The following is a 21633-nucleotide window of genomic DNA, read 5'->3' as shown; positions in this document are numbered from 1 at the left end:
ATGTTGCTGCCCAGGAGAACCGAGCCTGGATTTGGACCTCTGAATCTTGGGCGTCTCTTTCAAAACTCCTGCCGTCAGTGATAAAACGGGTTTTATCTAACGAGAAGTGGAGACCAAGTCCTGCCCCCCGATAGTCCTTTATTGAGCCTTTGCCCCCACTCACCAGCTGGCCTTGGGATTCCACCCAACCATCGGCCTCGAGAGAGAGAGCTGGTTTGATACCCCCATGCATCTGTGTGATCTGTGATACGCTTATAAATTCGGCAAAGCCCCGGTGCTTGTTTTATAAACAAGCATCTCGGCTTCCTGTTCGCTCTGTCTCTGTCTCTCTCTCTCTCTCTCTTCTGTTTTTCGTTTTGAAATACAGCCCAGCCCACACGATAGCAACATTTGCTCTCTGGACCCCAGCCGAGATTTCTCATTGCAAGGCAGGTCTCATAAAGGTGGCATTAAGTTTCTTAGGGTCTTGTCTAAGCATGAAAAATATTGTTTTATATTCCATCCCTGTTGGAAAATTTTAGAAGGAAGCTAAATTAGTCTTTTTCATTTTTCCGGGAGGGCTGGGGCGGGGGTTAACTTTCTGCTGAAAATTCAATTTTTTTGGCAAAAGTTCTATTTTTTTTTTAAAAGCTGAAAACTGATAAGTTTTGATTTAGAAATGCTTCCACAGTGCCTGCTGGGAGGTGTAGTTCAGGGCCCTCATCTTCCTCTTCTCTCTTATAGGCTGACCAGGAAGCCCAGCCTATATTTCCTATGATGCACCATGGTCGTTCCTCTTGAGTTGCTGCAGTGTATCATGGGATTTGTAGTTTGAGTACTTCATGCTCTCCATTCTCCTGGCAGGCTGCACTCCCTGGTTGAATTATATTTCCCATGATGGAACACCTCTGCAAGATGGGAGAACATGGTGCATCATGGGAGATGTAGACCACTCATGGAACATGGCTTCCGGAAGCAAATGAGAGCATGAGATGCCTGAGCTATACCTCCCATGATGCACACAGTCTCCAGTCTGGGAGAAGGGAAGCAGTGCATCATGGGAGGCCCTGGCCATGGTGCATCATGGGAAAGGTAGTCCGGTTGAGCAGCGTGATCCATAGACGAGAATAGGGACATGAGGTAATGGACCTATGCCTCCTATGGGGCAGTGCTGGGCTCTCTCCAAATAGCAATATTTCAATTTCCAGCCATTTGCGCTTTTTTTTTTTTTTTTTGGACAACAACTTGAAAATTTCTGGGGAAAACTGATCCTTTTTTCTAAAAACCCAATTTTCCACCAAAAAAACCCCCAGTGCAGATGACAAGTTTTCACCTGATGTAGTTAATATAGGAGTGTCCCCAGCGTGGATGAAGTTGTACTGGCATAAAGGTGCTTCTCCCACAGTAGCTATTCTCGTACAGGAAGGGCATTAAGCTACACCAATACAAGACACATTTATACCAGTGTAACTGGCTCCATATTGGATTGTCCTGCTGGAACTATACCAGGGAAGAAATTGTCCCCTGACTGCCAAGGTAATACCAGGACAAAAATTGTAGCTGGACAAACAGCCCCTCTTAACCGGCACCCTCATCATTCTTTGATCGTCGCTTGTCTCAGAGCGGCTACTAGAAATATTTCTGCAGAGGGGATGAGAGGCGAAGGACACGGCGGCCTCAGCGTAGTTAGCTCTCCTTAGCTAAGTTTATCTGATCTAGTGGGGAAGGGGAATTTTCCCTTTAAAAAGTCTTCTGGCCTCCGAGCGCAGAGGTGGGTCCACTGCTCAAGTTGCTGTCGAGTGCGTTGGACTTTTATTTCCAGCCGATTGTTAGTGAAATTCGGGGACAAAGTTTGTATAAGAAGAAAATGTTGGTTAGACTTTTGTGTGCGGGCGGGGGCGGCGTAGGGAAATGCGTTGTATTTAAGATGTTTTGTTTTTTATTAATTAACTAAAAATCTCACCGAGAAAAAACTCGACCCCACTCAGGCCGGATCATTTTGTTGTTATGTACTTGGTCAGAGTTCGAACCTGGGGGCTCCTGAAAGCACGGAGACAAAGGTCCCGCAGCTACGTTGGAAGCGTTTTGGTTTAGTTCTGTGGGCGACCTTTGTACCAGTATAATAATACCTAGCGCTTTCCAGCAGCGGCTCCCAACTCGCTTTGTGGAGGAGGTCGGTGGTGGTATCCCCATTTCGCAGAAAGGTAAACTGAGGCTGGCGTGTCGCAGCCGGCCACTGGCGGAGCTGGGAATAGAATCCAAGTCTGGCAGTAGACTGCTCCAACCACTAGACCCCCCCTGCCATACCTATATCTACGCTCCTGTAGCAATCACTACCTGCTTAAAAATCATGAGTTTTTATTTAAAAAAAAAACAGTGAAGGGGCAGGCTGGGGGGCGGGGACTCTTCTTTATGTGCCTTGGGGGGTAGGGGGTCATTGTTTTGCCCCAAGGTTGAGAGCCAGCCCCACCCGTTGTTAAAGCTCAGGTTCTTGTGCGTTAATCCCATGGACTCCTGGAGCTGGGCTGTGTGCAGGCCTCAGGATTTAAACCTGCCCTGGGCTGTTTTTCCCTTTCTACAGTTCACAGTGTGCTCGAGTGGCATTCGAGGGGAGCTTAAAGTTAAGCAGAGACCTGATGGTTTGTGGGATCCCTGCCTGAACGCAGCGGTGGCCTTGACTTCCTCAACTAGAACCTTTTTATCCTGTGTTTGTAATGGGGTAGGTCTACGCAGCCCCCCTCAAACACCCTTTGTTGTGCCAGATGCTGCATGGACCCCCCCCCGACTAAGATCTAGGCCCCCATCATGCCAACTGGCCCACAGACCCCTCCACCCCAACCGAGATCCTGGCTGCTGTTGTGCCAGGTCTTGCACAGAGACAGCGCTGGGGGTCCAGAAAACAGGTCATGCTCTGGGGGAAACCGACACCCAGCAATTTGGAAGGATTTGCCCACCATCACAGGCAGTGAGGTATGGAACCCAGGAGTCCTGGCACTCAGCCCCCCTCTTCTGACCCACCAGACCCCACCCCGTCCCAGAGCCAGGGATAGAATCCAGAAGTCCTGGTGCCCAGCCCCCTGCCTTAACAAGTCCCCTCCCTCCCCTCTCAGATATCTCTTCCATTCAGCCCTGACTTCACAGCCCTCCCCTTTGCTTCCCAAAAGTCCAGCGTTAGGGCTCCCATGGCTTTGGGGGAACGCTTCCCGCCAAGCCCTGATGGGACCATTGTTAGCAGCTAGTGTGATCTGTATGGCGCAGGCCGGAGACCCTCACTCCTGAGTCATTGCTGGTGGCTGGGGTAGGACATCTCTGCCCCCTTTTCTCTCATTACCCTCTTGCTGTCCATGGGTCTCTCTAGCCCCTTCCCCTGGAGCTGGAACGTGGATTTGCCTGGGTCCCCGCTGCCCCCCCTCCCCAGTGGCTGGGATTGTGTGTCTGTCTTGTCTCTTTCCCCACTGAAAATTCTGCTCTCCTGGGGCGAGGATGCCCGTGGAAGGGCTCGTAGAGGAATACAAACCCGAACAACTTCCACTGACTCTGTGGGAGTGACGGGAGTAGAGGTCACGGGGAACTAGTAATTAGTGCCCTGGCAAGATCTTAATTTGCAAAGCCAGGACCTCTTTGAATGCAAAGGGCATCAGACAGCGCAGGGGGGCCTGGTGGGGGCTGCCTAGGAAGAAGGTGGAGCAGTGATTGTGAAGGCCAGATCCACCTCCCCCCGTGCCAGGGGCTCTGTGTGTCCCCCATTCCCTCCCACCATTCTATTTCTTTCTCTCTGGAAGATCAGTCATTCAGGTGTCAACAGTTTCAAGGTATTTGAGGCAGGAGCAGAACCCTGGTTTCAGGGGAAAAAAACACCAAAAACCAAACACCAATGATGCAATCTCTCAATCTGATGAGAAACTGTGTTTTTGTGGGAGGCTGTATCTTGGGATCCCCTTGGTCAAATGATCATGGACCATGAATCCTACCCATTTCCCCCATGAGGCACCGCACATTTCAGAGCAATCTGAGTAAACGTGAGGATTTTAGAGCAATTTGAAGAGTGGCCCTTCAAACAGAAAGCTGTTCTCCAACTTAACCATACCAGAGCTGGCACTGTACTATAATACTTGAGGGACTGAGCAGTGCTGAGATGGGGGTGTTTTTAGGCTGGAAGGGGTTAATTTCTTCCATCAACTGGTTCTTTGATCTACAATTTCAGAGCTGGTTAAGTTAATGTCTTTGCTGGCCAGAAGCCAGGGGTTCTCTGTGTGACTCCCATTTCTCCCTTCCGGATTTTCCAGTTTGACCCAAGATCAGTAGGGTTCTGCCAACCGATGTCTAGAACGTTCCCTGAAATGTAGGAATTGAATGGATGGGGTGTTCAAAAGATACTGTGTTACCTCCCAACAAACAGATGTGACAGTGAGTGTCGAACCAACAATGTTACCTCCTACTGGAGACAGAGGCCCTGGTTTTCCACACACCCAGAAATGAATATGCCAGGAAACCTTATTCACTCACCCCATTCTAGCTTGGTCCCTTCACCTCCAGCCAATGACCCACCCAGTGCAATTCACCAGAGAGCCACCAGCTATCAGGAAAAGCAAATTGGATGCTGCAGCCCAGATCCACCAACCCAATGGCTCACCATCATTTGCCAATTTCCCTGTGCCCGTGTGTGGCTGGAGGATCTGGATTCCAGGGGGAGGTGACTTATGGACCACCAGGGGTCAATGTGGGAGGGTCTCCAGATTTCTCCCAGAAGGCACCTGGGAAATGTTATAAACCACCCACCACCATCAGGGAAATGACCTGCCATATTTCTGCCTCTTGGTGGGAAGAAGCCGAGGGTAGAGATCTACTATAAGCATGAAGAACAGGAGTACTTGTGGCACCTTAGAGACTAACACATTTATTTCAGCATAAGCTTTTGTGAGCTACAGCTCACTTCTTCGGATGCATAGAACATGAAAAGGTGGAAGTAGCCAGACTAGCTGGAAGAGTCCGATCAATTGAGATGAGCTAGTCAGCAGGAGGAAAAAACCTTTGAAAGTGATATTGAGATGACCCCATAGAGGTGAGGAGAACTTAAACATAGGAAATAGATTCAATTAGTGTAAGTGGTTAGAGGTGTTAGTGTTCTCCACTGCTTTTTGAATGTTATGATTCCTGAGATGTCAGATTTGTGTCCATTTATTCTTTTGCGTAGAGACTGTCGGTTTGGCCAATGTGCATGGCAGAGGGGGCATTGGATGATGATGATGCATCACGTGGTGGTAGAGATGTGCAGTGATGCCCCGGATGGTGTGTGGCTGATGTGATTAGTCCCTATGATGGTGTCACTTGAATAGATCGTGGACAGAGCTGGCATCGGGCTTTGTTGGATCTGGCGGGTTTAGTTTTTTAGTTGGGGCTGGATGGTGGGGGCGTTCTCGTTTTTTTTTTTTTTTTGGCCTCCCTGTGTAGGGGTGGCTTTCTGGTACTCTTCTGGCTCTGTCAGTCTGTTTTTTCACTTTAGCAGGTGGGTATATACTGGTGGGGCCATGCTACCCCCCATAGCAGTGCCGCTGACTTGAAGGTATATATTGTCCCCAAATGTGAAATAGTTGTGGGTGAGGACAAAGTCACAAAGTTCAGCCACCAGGTTAGCCGTGATATACTATAAGCATGGCTGGTAGTGCCCCCTCTAGCAAAGGTTGCCTGATATGTTCCATTATGATGCCCTGTTTTCAGTTGGGGACTGGAATGTGTAGCGAAGAAGAAGCTGGGAACGGGGAGACTGGGACTGGTACAGGGACATATTAGAAGGGATGGGTCAAGCTGGGGGGGTGGTGGTGGTGGTGGTGGGGAGGGTGGATGGACAGATGGATCTATGACATGACCAATAAAGCACGCTTCCCTCAGAATCAGAGACAGAACCCCGAATTCCTGAGTTTCACCTGTCCTCTGCTGTCAGCAAATAGCTATGAAACCCACTGGCAAAGTATGTCCCTCACTCACTTGTGGTGGCCAGTCCCCATGGAGGATAACAACCTACTACTGCTATCAGTTACTCGGTTAGCTTAACTGCAGAGGTGTGTGGGGGGGCATCTAAAGGTTCAAGCCCTGCTGGGGAGCTATGGAGGTGTCAATATGATGTCACACGATGGAACTGTTTTGTTTTTCAATTTTTTTTTTTAAGCCTAGGCAATTACAATGAATTACATTAAAGGAGCCTTCAGGTGGCAAAATCAAGCCCTAGGAAGTAACAAGATGCCAGGATTAGGATTGACAGTACCTTGTTATGGAATTAAAGACTGTATCATAATTCAGAAAGCCAGCCTCTATTCCATGTTAAAGGCCTCTCGGATGCTCTGCAGAGCCTGCTTCTTGGTTATTTTCTTCCACTCGGGGGGGAGATCGGCAGGCTCTGCATTGTACTCTCTGGCAAAGTGGTGATTGAACTTTCTGAATATGAACTTCCAATAATCGGAGGCGCTGACGCTGGGGTCCGGTTGGATGCGCCAGGTGGGGTAGAATTGACGATAATCTTTGTAGGGATGCCATTGGAAGGCTGTACTCAGATTTTTAAATGAATTACTAGAAACTACATCAGAGGAGCACAAAGAATACAAAAGCCTGTCAGTTGTCTCATAACTGTAGCCCCCCAGCCCTTGAGGCCGATGCACTGATGCAAAATGCTGCTTGTGGTCATTGCCTCCTGCTTCACAGGGGACTTTACAGAATGGACACTGCTTCCCACAGCCGAACACTCGCTTGAAGATCTCATCCTGGGGCTTGAACTGGAGCTGTGTGAAGACCATCTCCCCGCTCAGCTCTTCCCACTCGGAGAAGATGCCATCTTCCACCTGGGCAAGAAAGGTCTGGATGTTGACTGAGAACTGCCTGACGCTGGCTGTGTTCTTGAAGAGGATCACCTCCAAATTGTCCTTGGAGATGACCAGCTCCTTGCACATCGCTTGGCAAAATTGCTCCAAGAACTCAGAGACGGTGAGGGCATCTTGGCACTCAGAGTTCTCCAGAGCGTCCCGGATTTTCTTCATTATTGTGGATAGAACCTTTCTCTCCAGTTCTCCCAAGCTCCCAGTCTCTCTGTAGTGGCTGATTAGGCGTGTCTGGATCCAGGCCTTTACAAACTCCTCATAGTTACTGATGTATTTCACGTAGTTATTGAAGTCCATCTCCTCCAGCAGTTTCTTCTGCACAGTGAACTGGAAGAAGCTCCGGCTGCCATACTCAATGGACTCTCCACTGCTGAGAAAGTCGTCCACGATCTCAATCCCGAGTCTTTTCTTCATATATTTCCATAAAGCAGGTATCAAACACTGGTGGATGAAATCAAAAGCTCTCTTCTGGCAGGCATCCTTCTCATAGTAAAGGTCTCTGAAGGTGGAGAAATACTGAGGTCTCAGCTCCTCCAGGCGACGCTGAGGGTCGTTCTTCTGGAGAAAGGCTTCGTGCATCTTCTGGAAAGCGCTGGCTGCTTCTCCCAGGATGTGAAGCTTTAAATCAACTTCAAAAGAAACACTGGTGCAGATCTTCCCAGTGACTTTCTCCTGGAGCCTCTGGTTGATCATCCACAGCAATTCCCTGCAGTAGGTTTGGTCATAATCCCCTTGGGAGTGGACCTTCTGCCCAACATACCTCCTACACTCCTTCATCAGGGACTTTGTGAACTCTTCCAATTCACGTGAACATTGCTGCGTTATAAACTCCACAGCTGCTTTGTACCAACCCAAGTCCAGATACTCCTTCTTCATGCAGAACGGTTTGGTTTGATAGGTCAACAAGTTCTGGGCTTTATGGAGCATCTGCTTGACCAAACTCCCTCTGTTCTCCAGGTCCTTGCACAGCTGGTAGTGGATGTCTTTATGAATTTGGCGTAGGGGTAAGCTCTCCAATGGCAGCTCCGCTAAGGTTTCCTTCCACATCTTGGCAAACTCCCTTTTCAGTTCATTGGGCTTTAGCTCCACCTCCCACTCCCTACAGTCCTGCAAGAGCCCATCCACCTTCCCTTCAATGACTTTCATGTACCCAGCCTGCAGATGGTCTATCTTGCTCCGACCTTTCTGGATACGAATGGCCTCTTCAGACTTGCAGAGCAGATGGCTCTCCAGTTCGTGTCGGAGAAATGTCACGCTTCGGTGAAAGTCTTCTCTGTATTTCTCTACCAGGTGTAGATTTCCAGCTCCACTCTCAAAGTAGCTCTGTAGACTCTGCAGTATCTTCTGCTCCCCACTGTGCAGCATTTGGTGAACTTCCAGCCTTAGTTTCTCAAAGGTGCCTGGACCCAGATCATCTGGGTATTGGTTCTGGATGGTGGTTTCTGTTTTGGACATCCAGAGATGTATTTTCTTGCGGAAATCCCACTCCCACTCTGTGTACATCACAGACAGCTGGGTATAGGCCTCAGCCACCAGGCTGTTTCTGAAACTGAAGATGAAGTTCTCATGTTTCACGGCATTCCAGAGGCTCCTCACCCATTTGATGAATTGGGGAATGTCCTTGGGGGCTCTGCGAGGGGATCGGTGTCTCATAAATTCCAACAGGTATTTCTTCAGTTCACACACGCTCTCGCTGTATCCCATATTCACTGGCGCCATGGGAGGGACTCCATGCCACAGCCCAGGGATGTACCAACTGTGCTTCTCCGGATCATAGTCCATGATGTCGGAAAATTTCATCTCCCTGCTTTGTTTTTCCAACCTCGCTGCAGCTTTGGTCATTTCATCCAGCTGCTCCAGGAGGTGTTTCCTGTCCCTCATGTTTTGTTCATGCGCAGACACATCACTGACATTCTGATGCACAAACTGGCAGTTGGGTTTGTGCCCGATTTCCTCCATTCTGAGAAATGCATGGACCACAATTTGCAGAACATCCTTCATTTCGGTGGCGTTCTCCATGGCCATGTTAACGATGGTTATGTCACTCAGTCCAATCACCAGTGTGGCCAGCTCATTGTCGTGTTCATAACTGTCCTCCAGCTTGGCCAGTTCAGGGGCTTTCAGTCCTTCTGTGTCTATCACCAGGATGAAGTCACAGCCCAGCTCCTGCTGAAAGTTCTCTGCCACTTTAATGAGGGACATGAAGGCTCCTCGCGTACATCGGCCACTGCTCACTGCAAACTGCAGGCCAAACATGGTGTTGAGAAGGGTGGATTTCCCAGTGCTCTGCACTCCCAGCACTGTTATAACCAGCATTCTGGACCTTCCCCCCAGCTTGGCATGGAGCTCAGTCAGAACATCTGTCACCCACTGCAGTGGGATGTTGGAGGCATCCCCATCGATCAGCTCCATGGGAAACCCTTCCAGCATCAGGTCAGCTGCTATGCCTGGGAGACAAACAAATTGTCTTTGGATCTTCCCCAAGTTCCCTTCTTTCACCATCGAGCATTCAGCCTCGTAAAATTGCCCCAACTCGCGCATGAAATGCTCCACCCCTAAGGAGCTGGCAGAGATTAGTTCATCTAGTTCTGCCAGCTGTTGTGCGTCATCCCCTAGAGTGCGACATTTCTCTTTATATTCAGCCCGGAGCCTAGAGAGGTTCCCTCTGGCAATGTGATCCAGGTGGATCTTCATCCATTTCAGGAAGTGATGCTTCTCAGCTGGACACAGTTGTCCTATCCCACTAATAAATTTAACCATCCCACTGGTGAGGTCACACTGGTTCTGCTGCCTGCGTAGCTCCAACCACCTTTCTCTCAGCTGGGATCTATAGTCTTCCGGAGAGACGTCCCGTTGGCCTTTCATCCGGCACATCTCTTTCTCCACTTTAGCCAAGTTCTTCCACAGATCCCCTTGGAGCCTCAGCATTTCCCTCTTGTACTTTGCCACGTCTTGTATTTCAGAGGTGATTTCTTGAACGTGCTCCAATGCGGTCCGACATTCTCCACCGTCCTCCTCCACCTGGATCCCTAGCTCCCGCGCCGTCACAGCCATGTGTTGGATGCTTGTGCTCTTGGGAGAGGAGCTCATGATGCCCTGTAGGGTGGATCGCAGCTTTTTCACCAGCTCTGCACTGTTGTTGCTCTGCTCTTTCACCAGAAGTTGTGATTTTTTCATATCCAGCAGTGGGGCTAATATATTGAGGAATCCCAGCGTTTTCTTGGCTTTCCCAGCCTGACTGTTCAGGATGAAGTAGTATTTAGTGGCTGATCCTTGCAGAGATGATAAAAGAGCATATTCTCTCTCACTGATGCTCTCAGTAACTATGAACACTGCTGAGGAGATCTCTGTTAAAAAGCTGAACTGTGGCCAGTGTGACTCAATGTCTCCGCGCAGGTTTGTAACTGTGATGGGCTCTGGGAAAAGATCCAAATTCTCCCTCCCAGCAGGGAAATACCAGGAAATCTCGACCAGCCCATCTGCGATTTCCCGAGGGACATTCCCAGACTCCATGTCCTGATGGATAAAGAAATTGTGGTGCTGCTGGGAGGGGCTGAGAACCTCATTGAGGAGTTTGGACTTGGAGAAGCTGCAGCTCCCCAGCCGCACAAAGGAAACGGTTGGCATTGCTGTGAGCACCAGGCTCTCCTCTCTGAACCCTCTGCTCTCTGCCAGGGAGTGCGGCCTCCACTTCCTCACAATGTCCCTCATGGCCCACAGCAGTAGGGTGCACTTGGGGGTGTCGAGGGCAGGTAGCAGCAGAGGGAGGGCAAACTGGCATGTGGACATTTTGAACAGGATCTCCTGCTGCAGGAAACTGTCTGAGCAAAGCAGCACGGCACAGAGAACATCGAGTGGGTGCAGATAAGCCCTAGACTTGTCTTCCCTTAGAGAAAACACATCCCCACTCACCCCACCCTCCTCATCCTCACTTGTGTCCTCATCAGATGCCCCTTGGCAAAGGCTTGTGCTTCTGGCTGTCCCGTTCAGAGCCATGAGCTTTCTCAGGAAGTGCCAAGGCAAATCTCCCAAGACGTAAGGAGTCCAGTCCTTCAGGCTCTCCGGGCTGATTTCCAGGAGATCCCTCAGCCTCAGTTTCCCATTTCTGAACTTCTTGAGTCTCAGCTTGGACAAGACGGTCTTCACAGCTCCTCTTCTCCCTGCAGATGTAATAGAAGGTGTCACCACCCGGGATGGCGTCACAGCTCAGGGCCAGCTGCACCTTGGCCTCCTCTCAGTCTCACTTTTCCCAAGATTTAGGCCTCAGGCCTTCACCTCCCTGGGGTGGAATCTCCCCACGCTCCCACTCACAGACCAAGGAAATATCTACAGACCCCAGCTGTGATTTCTCTGTGCCTGAGCCTTGCGAGACGCAGCTCTAGGTGCTGAGACCAGTGTGTGAATACAGAGACGAACACCAGCCTTTTCCCAACGCCGGATCATTTAATATCAAGGGAGGGGACCAAAGTCTAAGGTTTGGACAGGAAATAGGAAGCAGGACTGACTCAGCTGTGGGCGTGGAATACACTGAGCAGCCACTGTAGTGCTTTTGCTACCGGGCTTAAACAGGGACCTGTGAGTCCTTTGTCCAATCAGCGAGCACAAGTCATTAGGGTGGGTTTATTGGCCCCAGCCGAGCTCACTGGGTTGCTAGGTGACCGTGCCCAGAGCCAGCTGGGTTCCTGACACTGGAGAGCTGCCTGTGTTTCCATTGGCCCAGAAACAATTAATTTCCTCCCGGAATTTTCTTTCATGGAGGATTTTGCAATTTGGGGGATTTGTTCCAAATCGGGGGAGAAAATCCCAAATTTAGAAATCTCAGAATCCTCCACAAAATGTACTTTCCATTCCCCGCCCAGCTCTATATATAGTATTTGTAACACAGTCCTGGCATCTTCCACATGCTTCACAGATGGACAATACACCGAGGGTGGGCTGTAGCTTGGGTGCAGGTGTACAGAGATGGAGACATTGGATGGAACAGTCACAGGAATGTGGAGAGCCCTAACTGACTCCCTCATTGGTCAACTCAGCAAGTGGCCAAGGTTGGAGTGGGTCATGGAGACCCAGCTCCTGTTTCACCACCAGGGCAGGGGGACCTGGGTTGAGAGAGGGGCAATGGGGATGTTGTTTGGACTCTACCTGCATGAACTTTGTTGGGAGAGGTCTCTGGAACCTCAGTTCCACTCCTGTCCACAGACACAGAATCTCCTGGTGTCTCGGCTCTGCTCCTCTCCACCGACGCAACTCCTGGTGTCTCAGCTCCATTCCTCTCCACTGATGAGGCAATTCCTGGTGACTCAGCTCTGCTCTCTGGCATGGAGACATCCAAGTCTGAGATCACTCCATCCAAAGATCCAGAAGAGAAGCCTGCTCAGATACCTTAGACCTTCCCACTAGCCCGTATCCCACAGTCCCATGTTAGGTGGGGTGAGGGTACAGGACTGACAGAGCATGAAGCAAGGCAGAGCCATGGAATGAGGGTTGTGTCTGCAGCCCAGACACCATGGTGATGGGAGCCCTGAACTGAAGCATTGGCATGAGAGCCAGCAAACAGCTGAAAACATGGGAGTCTGTGTGGAAATTTGTAAGGTGAATTTGGAGGAGAGGGTGAGGTGTTCTGTCATTGTTTTGGTCTTTGATTAGTTGGGTTTTTTGGGGTTTTTTTTCCTTGACAGCAGCTTAGGCAGGAAGGCTATGACAGATACAGAGGCAGCAGTGGTAGTGACCCAAGAAGTGGAAGAAATGGTGAAGATGATGGGATGTGGAAGTTGTGAGAGGTATGTTATCCTGGAGCGGGTACCCGAAGAGAGCTTCATTTGGATGAAGTGCTGCCTAACAGAGCTGATGGAAGAGAAGATCTGAGGTTTGGAGACATAGATGGATGCTATGGTGGAGTTTCAAAGGGGATTCGAGCAGATGATGGAGGGAAGGCAAGAGGAGGCTGAAAGGAAAAGTCAAGACTGGCAGGTGGAAGCTCAACTGGAGGGTAGGCTGCTGGATGAGGAAAGTGGCCACTGGAAGCTTGTGACTACAAGAGCTAGGCGGAGGAAAAGACCAGCTAGTAAAGGAGAAATAGAGCTCAGGACCAGGTTTCCTGAGTTGGAATATGAGAAGGGGCACAGCAGGCAGTAACAGAAGGTGGTAGAACAAGGATGAAGAGAAGAACTTGCTAGTCCTACATGAAGAGGGAAAGAGTCAATGGAGATAGCCAGAATTCGGAGCCCCAGGAGGATAGAGGATGACTCTCCAAAGATTGCAAGAGCGAAGAAGAGACAAGAGGACTTGCAGCTAGAAAGAACAGGAGGAAGGCCAGAGCATCACACCAACACAAGGAAGAGGCAGGTCTACTAAGAAGAACAGACAGGCCTATCAGCTGAGCTGATCCTGAGAGCAGAGGGGTGTGCGCTGTGCCAAGAGCTAAAATACAGGATGTGGACCTGAGACTGAAGAGTATCCTAATGGGAGCAGGAAAGAATCCACTGACTCTCCTTCACATGGGAATAAATGATACGGCTAGATTCTCACTGGAATGCATCAAGGGTGACTATGCCAGGCGGGGGAAGACGTGTAAAGTAATGGAGGCTCAGGTGATCATCAGCGAGATTCTACCTGTCCCTAAAGGAGGAGACCAAAGGCGGGACAAGATTATGATGAGCAACAGATGGCTCAAGCAGTGGGATGTTTGGGGTGTTTGCCCACTGGGAGGCATTCACAGACAGAGGACTGTTCTCATGGGATGGACTCGACCTGAGTAGGGAGGGAAATAGACTTCTGGGATGGAGGTTGGCACATCTGATTAAAAGACCTCTGAACTAGGAACTCGGGGGAGTTGCTAATGTAATCTCCATGTCTGATTCTAATATTGACCAGGAGGAAAATCAAGAAAGGGGAATACAGCAATGGACGAGGGAACAGCAGTGGGTAGGAGAATGGACATTAAGAGGAAAGCCAGTGCCAGTAACAATGATGCTAACAGGTAGGTGATACTGGCAGTAGAATGACTGTACCTATATCAGGTGAGGAATCTGTGCGAAGCCAAGGAATAACAACTAAAATGTGTGTACACCAATGCAAGGAGTCTGGGTAACAAAATGGAGGAACTAGAACTACTGGTGAAGGAAGTGAAAGCAGATATTATACGGATCACAGAAACATGGTAGACTAGTAGTCATGACTGGATTACGGGTACTAAAGGGTATGTGCTATCTCACAGATTTCTTCACCAAACCATCGCCGAACCTGCAAGAGATGATGCCATTTTAGATATGGCATTGGTGAATAGTCAGGCAACTCACATGACAGCTGGTTCGATCTTGGTTCGAGTTTAAACTAAATAAGCAAAAATAGGTCTGCAACTAGGGTCCTTGATTTCCAAAGGGCAAACGTTAAGAAATAAAGGGAATTAGGGAAGTGGGCTGAACCAAAGAACTCAAGGATCTGAATGTGAGGGAGGCTTGGAATTACTATCTGGAGCCTGCATCCCAAGAAAAGGGGGAAAAATTGTAGGGAAGGATTGGAGACCTAGCTAGGGGAGAAAGCATCTGACACAGGTGATTAAGAGAAAGCAGAAAGCCTACAAGGAATGGAAGAGGGGATGGATCAGCAAGGGAACAGCTTAATCAGACTAAATTGGGATGGGTTTGGATAATCACCATCCAAAAATATTAAAGGAACTGGCACATGAAATTGCAAGCACAATTGCAAGGATTTTCAATGAATCTGTAAACTCAGAAGTCGTACCCTATGACTGGGGAATTGCTAAGGTAGTACCTAAGGGAAAAATCGTGATCTAGGAAACTGTCAGTTAAACAAAACTTGTATGCAGGGTCTGGAACAAAATTTGAAAAAAAGCTGTTAAGGACAGAGATGTAAATGGTAATTGGGTTAAAATATACCATGGTTTTACAAAAGGTAGCACGTGCCAGACCAACCCGATCTCTTTATTTCAGATAACTGATTATCTAGACAAAGGAAATGCACTAGATCTAATCTACCTGGAATTCAGTAAGGCATTTGATACAGTTTCACGTGGGAAATTATTAGTTAAATTAGAGAAGATGGGGATTGATTTGAGAATTTAAAGTCTGATGAGGAACTGGTTAAAGGGGAGACTACAACAGGTGGTACTGAAAGACAAATTGTTGGGCTGGAGGGAGGTTACTAGTGAAGTTCCTCAAGGATCGGTCTTGGGACCAATCTTATTAAACATTTTTATTAATGACCTTGGCAAAAGAGTGCTAATAAAATTTGGGCCTGACACAAAGTTGGGAGGTATTGCCAATCCGGGGGAGTACCAGAATATCATATAAGAAGATCTGGATGATGTTGAAAACTGGAAGCACGGAATTTTTTCCCAGGGTCAGATTGGCAGAGACCCTGTTGTTTTGTTTTTTTTTGCCTTTCTCTGCAGCTTGGAGCACAGATCACTTGCTGGTTTAAACTAGTGCAAATGGTGGATTTTCTGTAACGTGAAGTCTTTAAATCATGATTTGAGGATGTCAGTAACTCAGGCAGAAGTTAAGGGTCTATTACAGGAGTGGGTGGGTGGGTTTCTGTGGCTTGCAGTTTGCAGGAGATGAGACCTGATGATCTGATGATCCCTTCTGGCCTTAAAGTCTATGAGACACGTACAGCTAATTTCATTCTATTCATCACGGATCAAACCTCTAACCCTCTGTGGAACTGAACCAAACCAGGCCCAAATCCTTCCCAGAGGATCCCTCCAATCTTGCTTCCCAAATCTGTTCTCCTGAAATTCCATCCACCAAACCGCAGTAAGACTAGGACCCAGGAGCCCAGACTCTCAGTGTCCCCCTCCCCAACACTACAGACTCCCTTGCCTTAGGTGGGACTAGAACCCTGGAATCCTGATTCCCAGTCCCCGACTGCTGTATCCTACTAGACCATAGTTTTTCCCTTCCATCCTTGAAGAGCTTCCAAGAGGTCTCAGTGGGATCTGAGGATAGACCCTACCTTCAATAGTCCCTTTTCCTGCAGCGGTTTTTCCTTCTTCTCCATGGCTGGGGATATTTCCAGACCCTACAAAGCAAAACAAGTGAAAGTTTCTTAGCCTCACGTAGGAGCCTATAGAACTGGGCCATAGACTTTGTCTAGCCTAGGGCTTCAAGGGGCAGCCTTAGATTCTTGCTTCATCTCAGGAACCCCTTTGAGAACTGCAGGCTCCCTGGAGTTCTAGCTTAGCCCCTGCTGGAATGATAGAGGAGGAGCCAAGCTTGTAGCGGAGCCACGGAAATTGATCTCAAGGTTTTAAGCAATGTGAAGTGGCTTCTGGTTGAGTTGACCTGGTTCAATGGAGCTAATTAGCGGAAGCACCTTTTTCCATCTCAGGATGTTCACAGGCAATCATTTCCCTTTGAGTTCACGCAACCTTCTGCTCTTGCAAGGGGTCCAAACACACAGGAACTAGACCCTTCCTGCATCTGAAATCTAGCACGGCTTTCCCCCGTCCCTCTCCATCCAGCCCCGAGGAGAAGCCCCAGAGATTCTGTTCCCAGTGCAGGACAACCACAAACACTTCTTAAGCATTGCCCTGCAGGGCAAGTCTAGAGACCTGTCCTGTACCTTCGAAATCTGCTCTCTCTGAGGACACAGCAGCTGCATCCTTCTCTGAGGATCTGGCACCTCCTGGACTCTCTGGATCATTCTTTGAGGGTAAAGCAGTTCCTGGATTTTCAGGTTCATCCTTTATTGGGGTTGTTGCAGAATTTGGTGTCACCACTCCCTTCCCTGAGGACAACATGGTTTCTGGCTTCTCAGGTTCTTCCAACTTCTCTGGATCATTCTTCTCTGAGGACGTGGCATCTTCTGAGTTCTGTGGATCAATCTCCCCTGACAATGGGCTACCATCTGGATTTCCTAGATCATTCTCCTCATGAGGTGGAGTGGTTTCTGGATTTTCTAGATCATTCTTCTCTAGGGATGTGGCACCTCCTGGGTTCTCTAGCTCATTTGTGCCCAAGGTTACAGCAGCTTCTGGGTTTTCTGCTTCGTTCTTCTCGGAGAATGCGCCACCTTCCAGACTCTCTGCATCATTTGTCTGAGTTACGCACCCTGCAAAGGGACAACAAATAGACACCTCATCAGTGCTTTACAGATTTCTTTGCAATTCCAGGAACTTCTTCGGACAAGAGAGAAGAGCGATGTGTCTCCATGGCCCGCTAAAGCCCTTGGCCACTCCCCAGAGGCTGCCGGCTGCTGCCCTGCATGTTAGTTAGATCAGCAGTGAAGGAAAAGGTTAAAATAGTGAGAGAAATCCTGTGGTCTACGGCAAAAGGGCATTACATTGGAGGCTGTTTGTGGGACTGTGACAAGTTTTTTAGGGCCAGGGTCAGAACGGGGATTTGGGGCTAAATCCTCAGGTTTCAAGTACGGCTGTCAATTAATCGCAGTTAACGCATGCGATTAACTCAAAAAATGAATTGTGATTAGTTGCACTTATAACAATAGGATACCAACTGAAATGTATTAAATATTTTTGGATGTTTTTCTACATTTTCAATATTGATTTCAATTACAACACAGAATACGAAGTGCACAGTGCTCACTTTTATATTATTATTTTTTATTACAAATATATGCACTTTAAAAATGATAAATAAAAGAAACAGTATTTTTGAATTCACCTCCTACAAGTAGAAGTGCAAACTCTTTATTGTGAAAGTGTAACTTACAAATGGAGATTTTTTTTTTTTGATTACATAACTGCACTCAAAACCAAAACAGTGTCAAACTTTAGAGCCTACAAGTCCACTCGGTTCTACTTCTTATTCTGACAATCACTACCTCTGGAATGGTAGTTGAAGCATGAAAGGACATATGAATCTTTAGCTCATCTAGCACGTAAATATCTTGCAATGCCAGCTACAATAGTGCCATGTGAATACCTGTTCTCACTTTCAGGTGACATTGTAAACAAGAAGCAGGCAGCATTATCGCCTGCAAATTGTAACCAACCTTGTTTATCAGAGTAATTGGCTGAACAAGAAGTAGGACTGAGTGGACTCATAGGCTTTAAAGTTTTACATTGTTTTATTTTTGAATGCAGGTTTTTTTGTACATAATTCTACATTTGTAAGTTCAACTTTCATGGTAAAGAGATTGCACTACAGTACTTGTATTTTTCAATTCACCTCATACAATTTTTTTTGTTTTTTACAGTGCAAATATTTGTAATAAAAATAAATATAAAGTGAGCACTGTAGACTTTATATTCTTTGTTGTAAAGGAAAGTAGTTTATTTGACAATGTAGTAAATGTCCAAATATATTTAAAATAAATGGTATTCTATTGTTAACAGCACGATTAATCACGTGATTAATTGCGACTAAGTTTTTTAATTGCGATTAATTTTTTAAATTGCTCGACAGCCCTCATTTCAAGGAATGTTACAGACATGCTGAGGTTGATCTGTTAGGAAAGCCCCAGGCGGCTAAGCGGAAAAAAAAATAAAAAAGATAAAGCCGATCGGCTGCAGTTCGGCAGCACCTCAATCGCGCCGCTTCTTTCTTCTGTGGCAATTCGGCAGCGGGTTCTTCGCTCCCTCTCTTCCTTTTTGGCGGCACTTCGGTGGCAGCTCAAAGAGGAAGAGAGGGACTTAGGGACCCGCCGCCGAATTGCTGCCGAAGACCCTGACGTGCCACCCCTTTCCATCGGCCGCCCCAAGCACCTGCTTCCTTCGCTGGTGCCTGGAGCCAGCTCTGCCCAGGAGACCTGACTCCTAGCCCCTGCCCCCTGCTCTAACCATTGGCCCAACCTGTCACCAATATGCAGCTACGTCGCTATATCTCCTGGCTACATTTTACATCTCTTCTATGGAATCCTGCCAAGAAGTGAAATGACTCAGAAAGCCCCAACTCACGGCGTCCCGGGGGCTGTAAATCCGGCGGGAAGTCTGGGAAGAGGCTCTGCAGACACTCCAGGAACTGCTCACAGCCGCGCTCCCCCTTCCTCTGGATCTTTATCAGCAGCCTTCGGATCCTCTCCCTGGGCTCCGCGAGCTTCTCCAAGGCCTCGTACTCCTCCTCGGTGACTATCCCCAGCGAGGCCACTTCGTCCAAGACAGGGTCGGGGGTTGTGAGAAGAAGGGCGATGAGTCGCTCCCGGCCCTGGCGGATCGTCTCAAAGGCCATTAGGACCAGGTCCCCGGGGCTGGGCAAGGGATTTGGAGAGAAACAACTTCAGATTGTGTTTGTAACTCCCGAAAAATCACACACAACTCATCCACTGCAGCACAGCGCCCCCTAGCACCGCACACGGGTATTGGGACCAGCCCTGGCTGCCAGGGGAGAGCGCCCCCTGCTGAGCCCTGCTCCCTGCAACACAGCGCCCCCTAGTGCCGCACTGGGGCATTGGGGCCAGCCCTGGCTGCCAGGGGAGAGCGCCCCCTACTGAGCCCTGCTCCCTGCAGCACAGCGCCCCCTAGTGCCGCACTGGGGCACTGGGGCCAGAGCTGACCACCAGGGGAGAGCGCCCCCTACTGAGCCCTGCTCCCTGCAGCACAGCGCCCCCTAGTGCTGCACTGGGGCATTGGGACCAGCCCTGGCTGCCAGGGGAGAGCGCCCCCTGCTGATCCCCTGCCCCACTCCCTGCAGCACAGCGCCCCCTAGCGCCGCACTGGGGCATTGGGGCCAGCCCTGGCTGCCAGGGGAGAGCGCCCCCTGCTGAGCCCTGCTCCCTGCAGCACAGCGCCCCCTAGCGCCGCACTGGGGCATTGGGGCCAGCCCTGGCTGCCAGGGGAGAGCGCCCCCTGCTGAGCCCTGCAGCACCGCGCCCCCTAGCGCCGCACTGGGGCATTGGGCCAGCCCTGGCTGCTAAGGGACAGCGCCTCTGTCCATAGGATAACATGGGGGTGAGGCTGGGGCGGGTCCCAGGCAGGAGGCTGGTTTTTCAGATGATCCCTGCTGGGCACCCTCCCCAGCCCACTCCCGGATCCCACCACCCCCTCCCTGGCCCCCTCCAGCCCCAGGGCCCCGCACCCCAGCGGGCACTGCTGGAACGAACTCACGGCTCAGGGGAAGAAGTGGCCCCTTCTCTCCCGCAGCCGGCTTGTGTCAGGCTCTGTTTAGACGGCCGGGTACCAAGGAAACGAAACTGAAAGCGGAGCTGAGCGCAGGCTGGAGCCGCTGACTGGTCCTGCCTTTCCCCCTGGGCTTCCCTTCCTCCAGCCGCTGCCAGCCTCCTCCCCCATGGGCTGAGCCCTCCTGCAGGGTGGGGTCCCCTCTCTGGATGGCCCTAGCGTGACCAGGTGTCCTGGTTTTATAGGGACACTCCAGATTTTTGTGTCTCTTTCTTATATAGGCTCCTATTACCCCCCACCTCCTGTCCGGATTTTTCACATTTGCTGCCTGGTCACCCTAGATGGCCCCCTCCAGCCTGGGTGTCCTGGTGGAACAGCTGCTTCAGCCAGGTGCAGTTCCCCAGCTCAGGGCAGGTGGACCCACCCGTGGGAATCCTCTGCCCCAGGCTACACAGGTGTGTGTGTGTTGGGGGGAGAGCAGGTGGGCTGGGGCAGAGGTTCTCAACCTTTTGTTGTTGATGGTGGGCTCCTTGTCCAGTGCAGTGTCAATCAGCCACCCCCAGCCGAGAAACCGATTGACAAAAGTAGATGTGGGTTTCATAGAAACACTGACCCTTAGTGATGCTTTAAGACACAGACTAGAACAGCACTTACACGGGTCAGGGATATGGAGGTGCCTGCTTCTTACAGCAGAGCGTCTCTACCCTTGGTGTGATGGGTGACAAGCAAACGTGTAAATCGTTCTCCACTTCCAGGCGGGGACCTGAACTTTCTCTTCACAGCTGCCACGGCAGAGAACGATGCTTCACCCATCTATGAATCTGTGTTGTTGGGAGAGGTAGCGACCTGTTCCGGGCTTCTGTAACCGTAACCGGGTCCGCCACAGCAACTGTTGGCCCAAACTGGCAAGGTGTCTGTCCCTGAAACGTAATTGGCGGTGTGCGGGCACGGGCTAGTTGCAGCTATTTCGCAGACTCCCTGTGCAGTCTCTAAGGGCCCCCTGGGCTCCGCAGACCCCAGTTTGAGAACGCCCATCTAGTGCCCTGGGGTCTGTTCAGCGCCGGGCATGATGGGCACCTGATCTCGGTCGGGGTCTGTGCAGCACTCGACTGGAGGGGACCCTGATCCTGGCTGGGGTCTCCATGCTGCCCCGATTGAAAAAATGAATAACCCTAATGATTCCAAGCATCCTCATTGGGCTGCAGAGTTAAACTGTGGGGTTGAATCCCCACTTCTTCCCTGCAGCAGTTCCCATTTCCCCTCCCCTGGTGCTTCCACTCCCACCCCCACTAGCATGATCAGCTGGGCAAGAGTGACAATTGCTATGGTTACATGTCATCATTAGACTCCAGAGTCAATGTAGGCTGACACTATACATAGGAACACTCCTCACTTCCCTGTGTCAGCTCCCAGTTGCCTCCACCACACATGGGCTCCACTCCCACCCCTCTGCTGAGCCCATCAGCAATGACAGAGTGAAAACTGATATTTTAAAGGGTTGTCATTAGGCTTCAGAATCAACAGGAGTTAAATTATAGACATGAATCCTTGTTCAGTGTCTCCACAGCAACTTCCAACTACCCCTCCCTGCATTTGTGTCACCCCCATGCCTTTCTCCTGCCTCATCAACCAAAATGATCAGCAATTCAATTTACACCGATGTGCCTGGTGACATACTTAGTTTCAAGTGTGAACAATCCAATGGAGAGAAATGTGGCCAGGTCTCTGCTCAGAGCTATTATGTCA

At 49.7% G+C, this 21633-nt stretch overlaps 1 protein-coding gene across 1 annotated transcript; it reads right to left on the bottom strand.

The window, feature by feature from the left end:
• Positions 1–5560: 5560 nt before the first annotated feature.
• On the bottom strand, positions 5561–20002 carry LOC120404494 (interferon-induced very large GTPase 1-like). The gene is made up of 7 exons (XM_039537184.1): positions 19876–20002; positions 18730–19019; positions 16716–16922; positions 16434–16673; positions 15825–15890; positions 11991–12161; positions 5561–11008 (listed from the first exon to the last, which is right to left on the bottom strand). The coding sequence occupies exons 2-7, from the start codon at positions 18998–19000 to the stop codon at positions 6288–6290; spliced, it is 5676 nt and encodes a 1891-aa protein (XP_039393118.1). The 5' UTR covers positions 19001–19019; positions 19876–20002; the 3' UTR covers positions 5561–6287.
• Positions 20003–21633: the final 1631 nt, after the last annotated feature.

Source organism: Mauremys reevesii, linkage group 4 (assembly GCF_016161935.1).
Source record: "Mauremys reevesii isolate NIE-2019 linkage group 4, ASM1616193v1, whole genome shotgun sequence".
Classification (NCBI taxonomy): domain Eukaryota; kingdom Metazoa; phylum Chordata; order Testudines; family Geoemydidae; genus Mauremys; species Mauremys reevesii.
The sequence above is the reverse complement of the archived record's forward strand: the minus strand, read 5'-3'. Positions and strand labels throughout refer to the sequence as shown.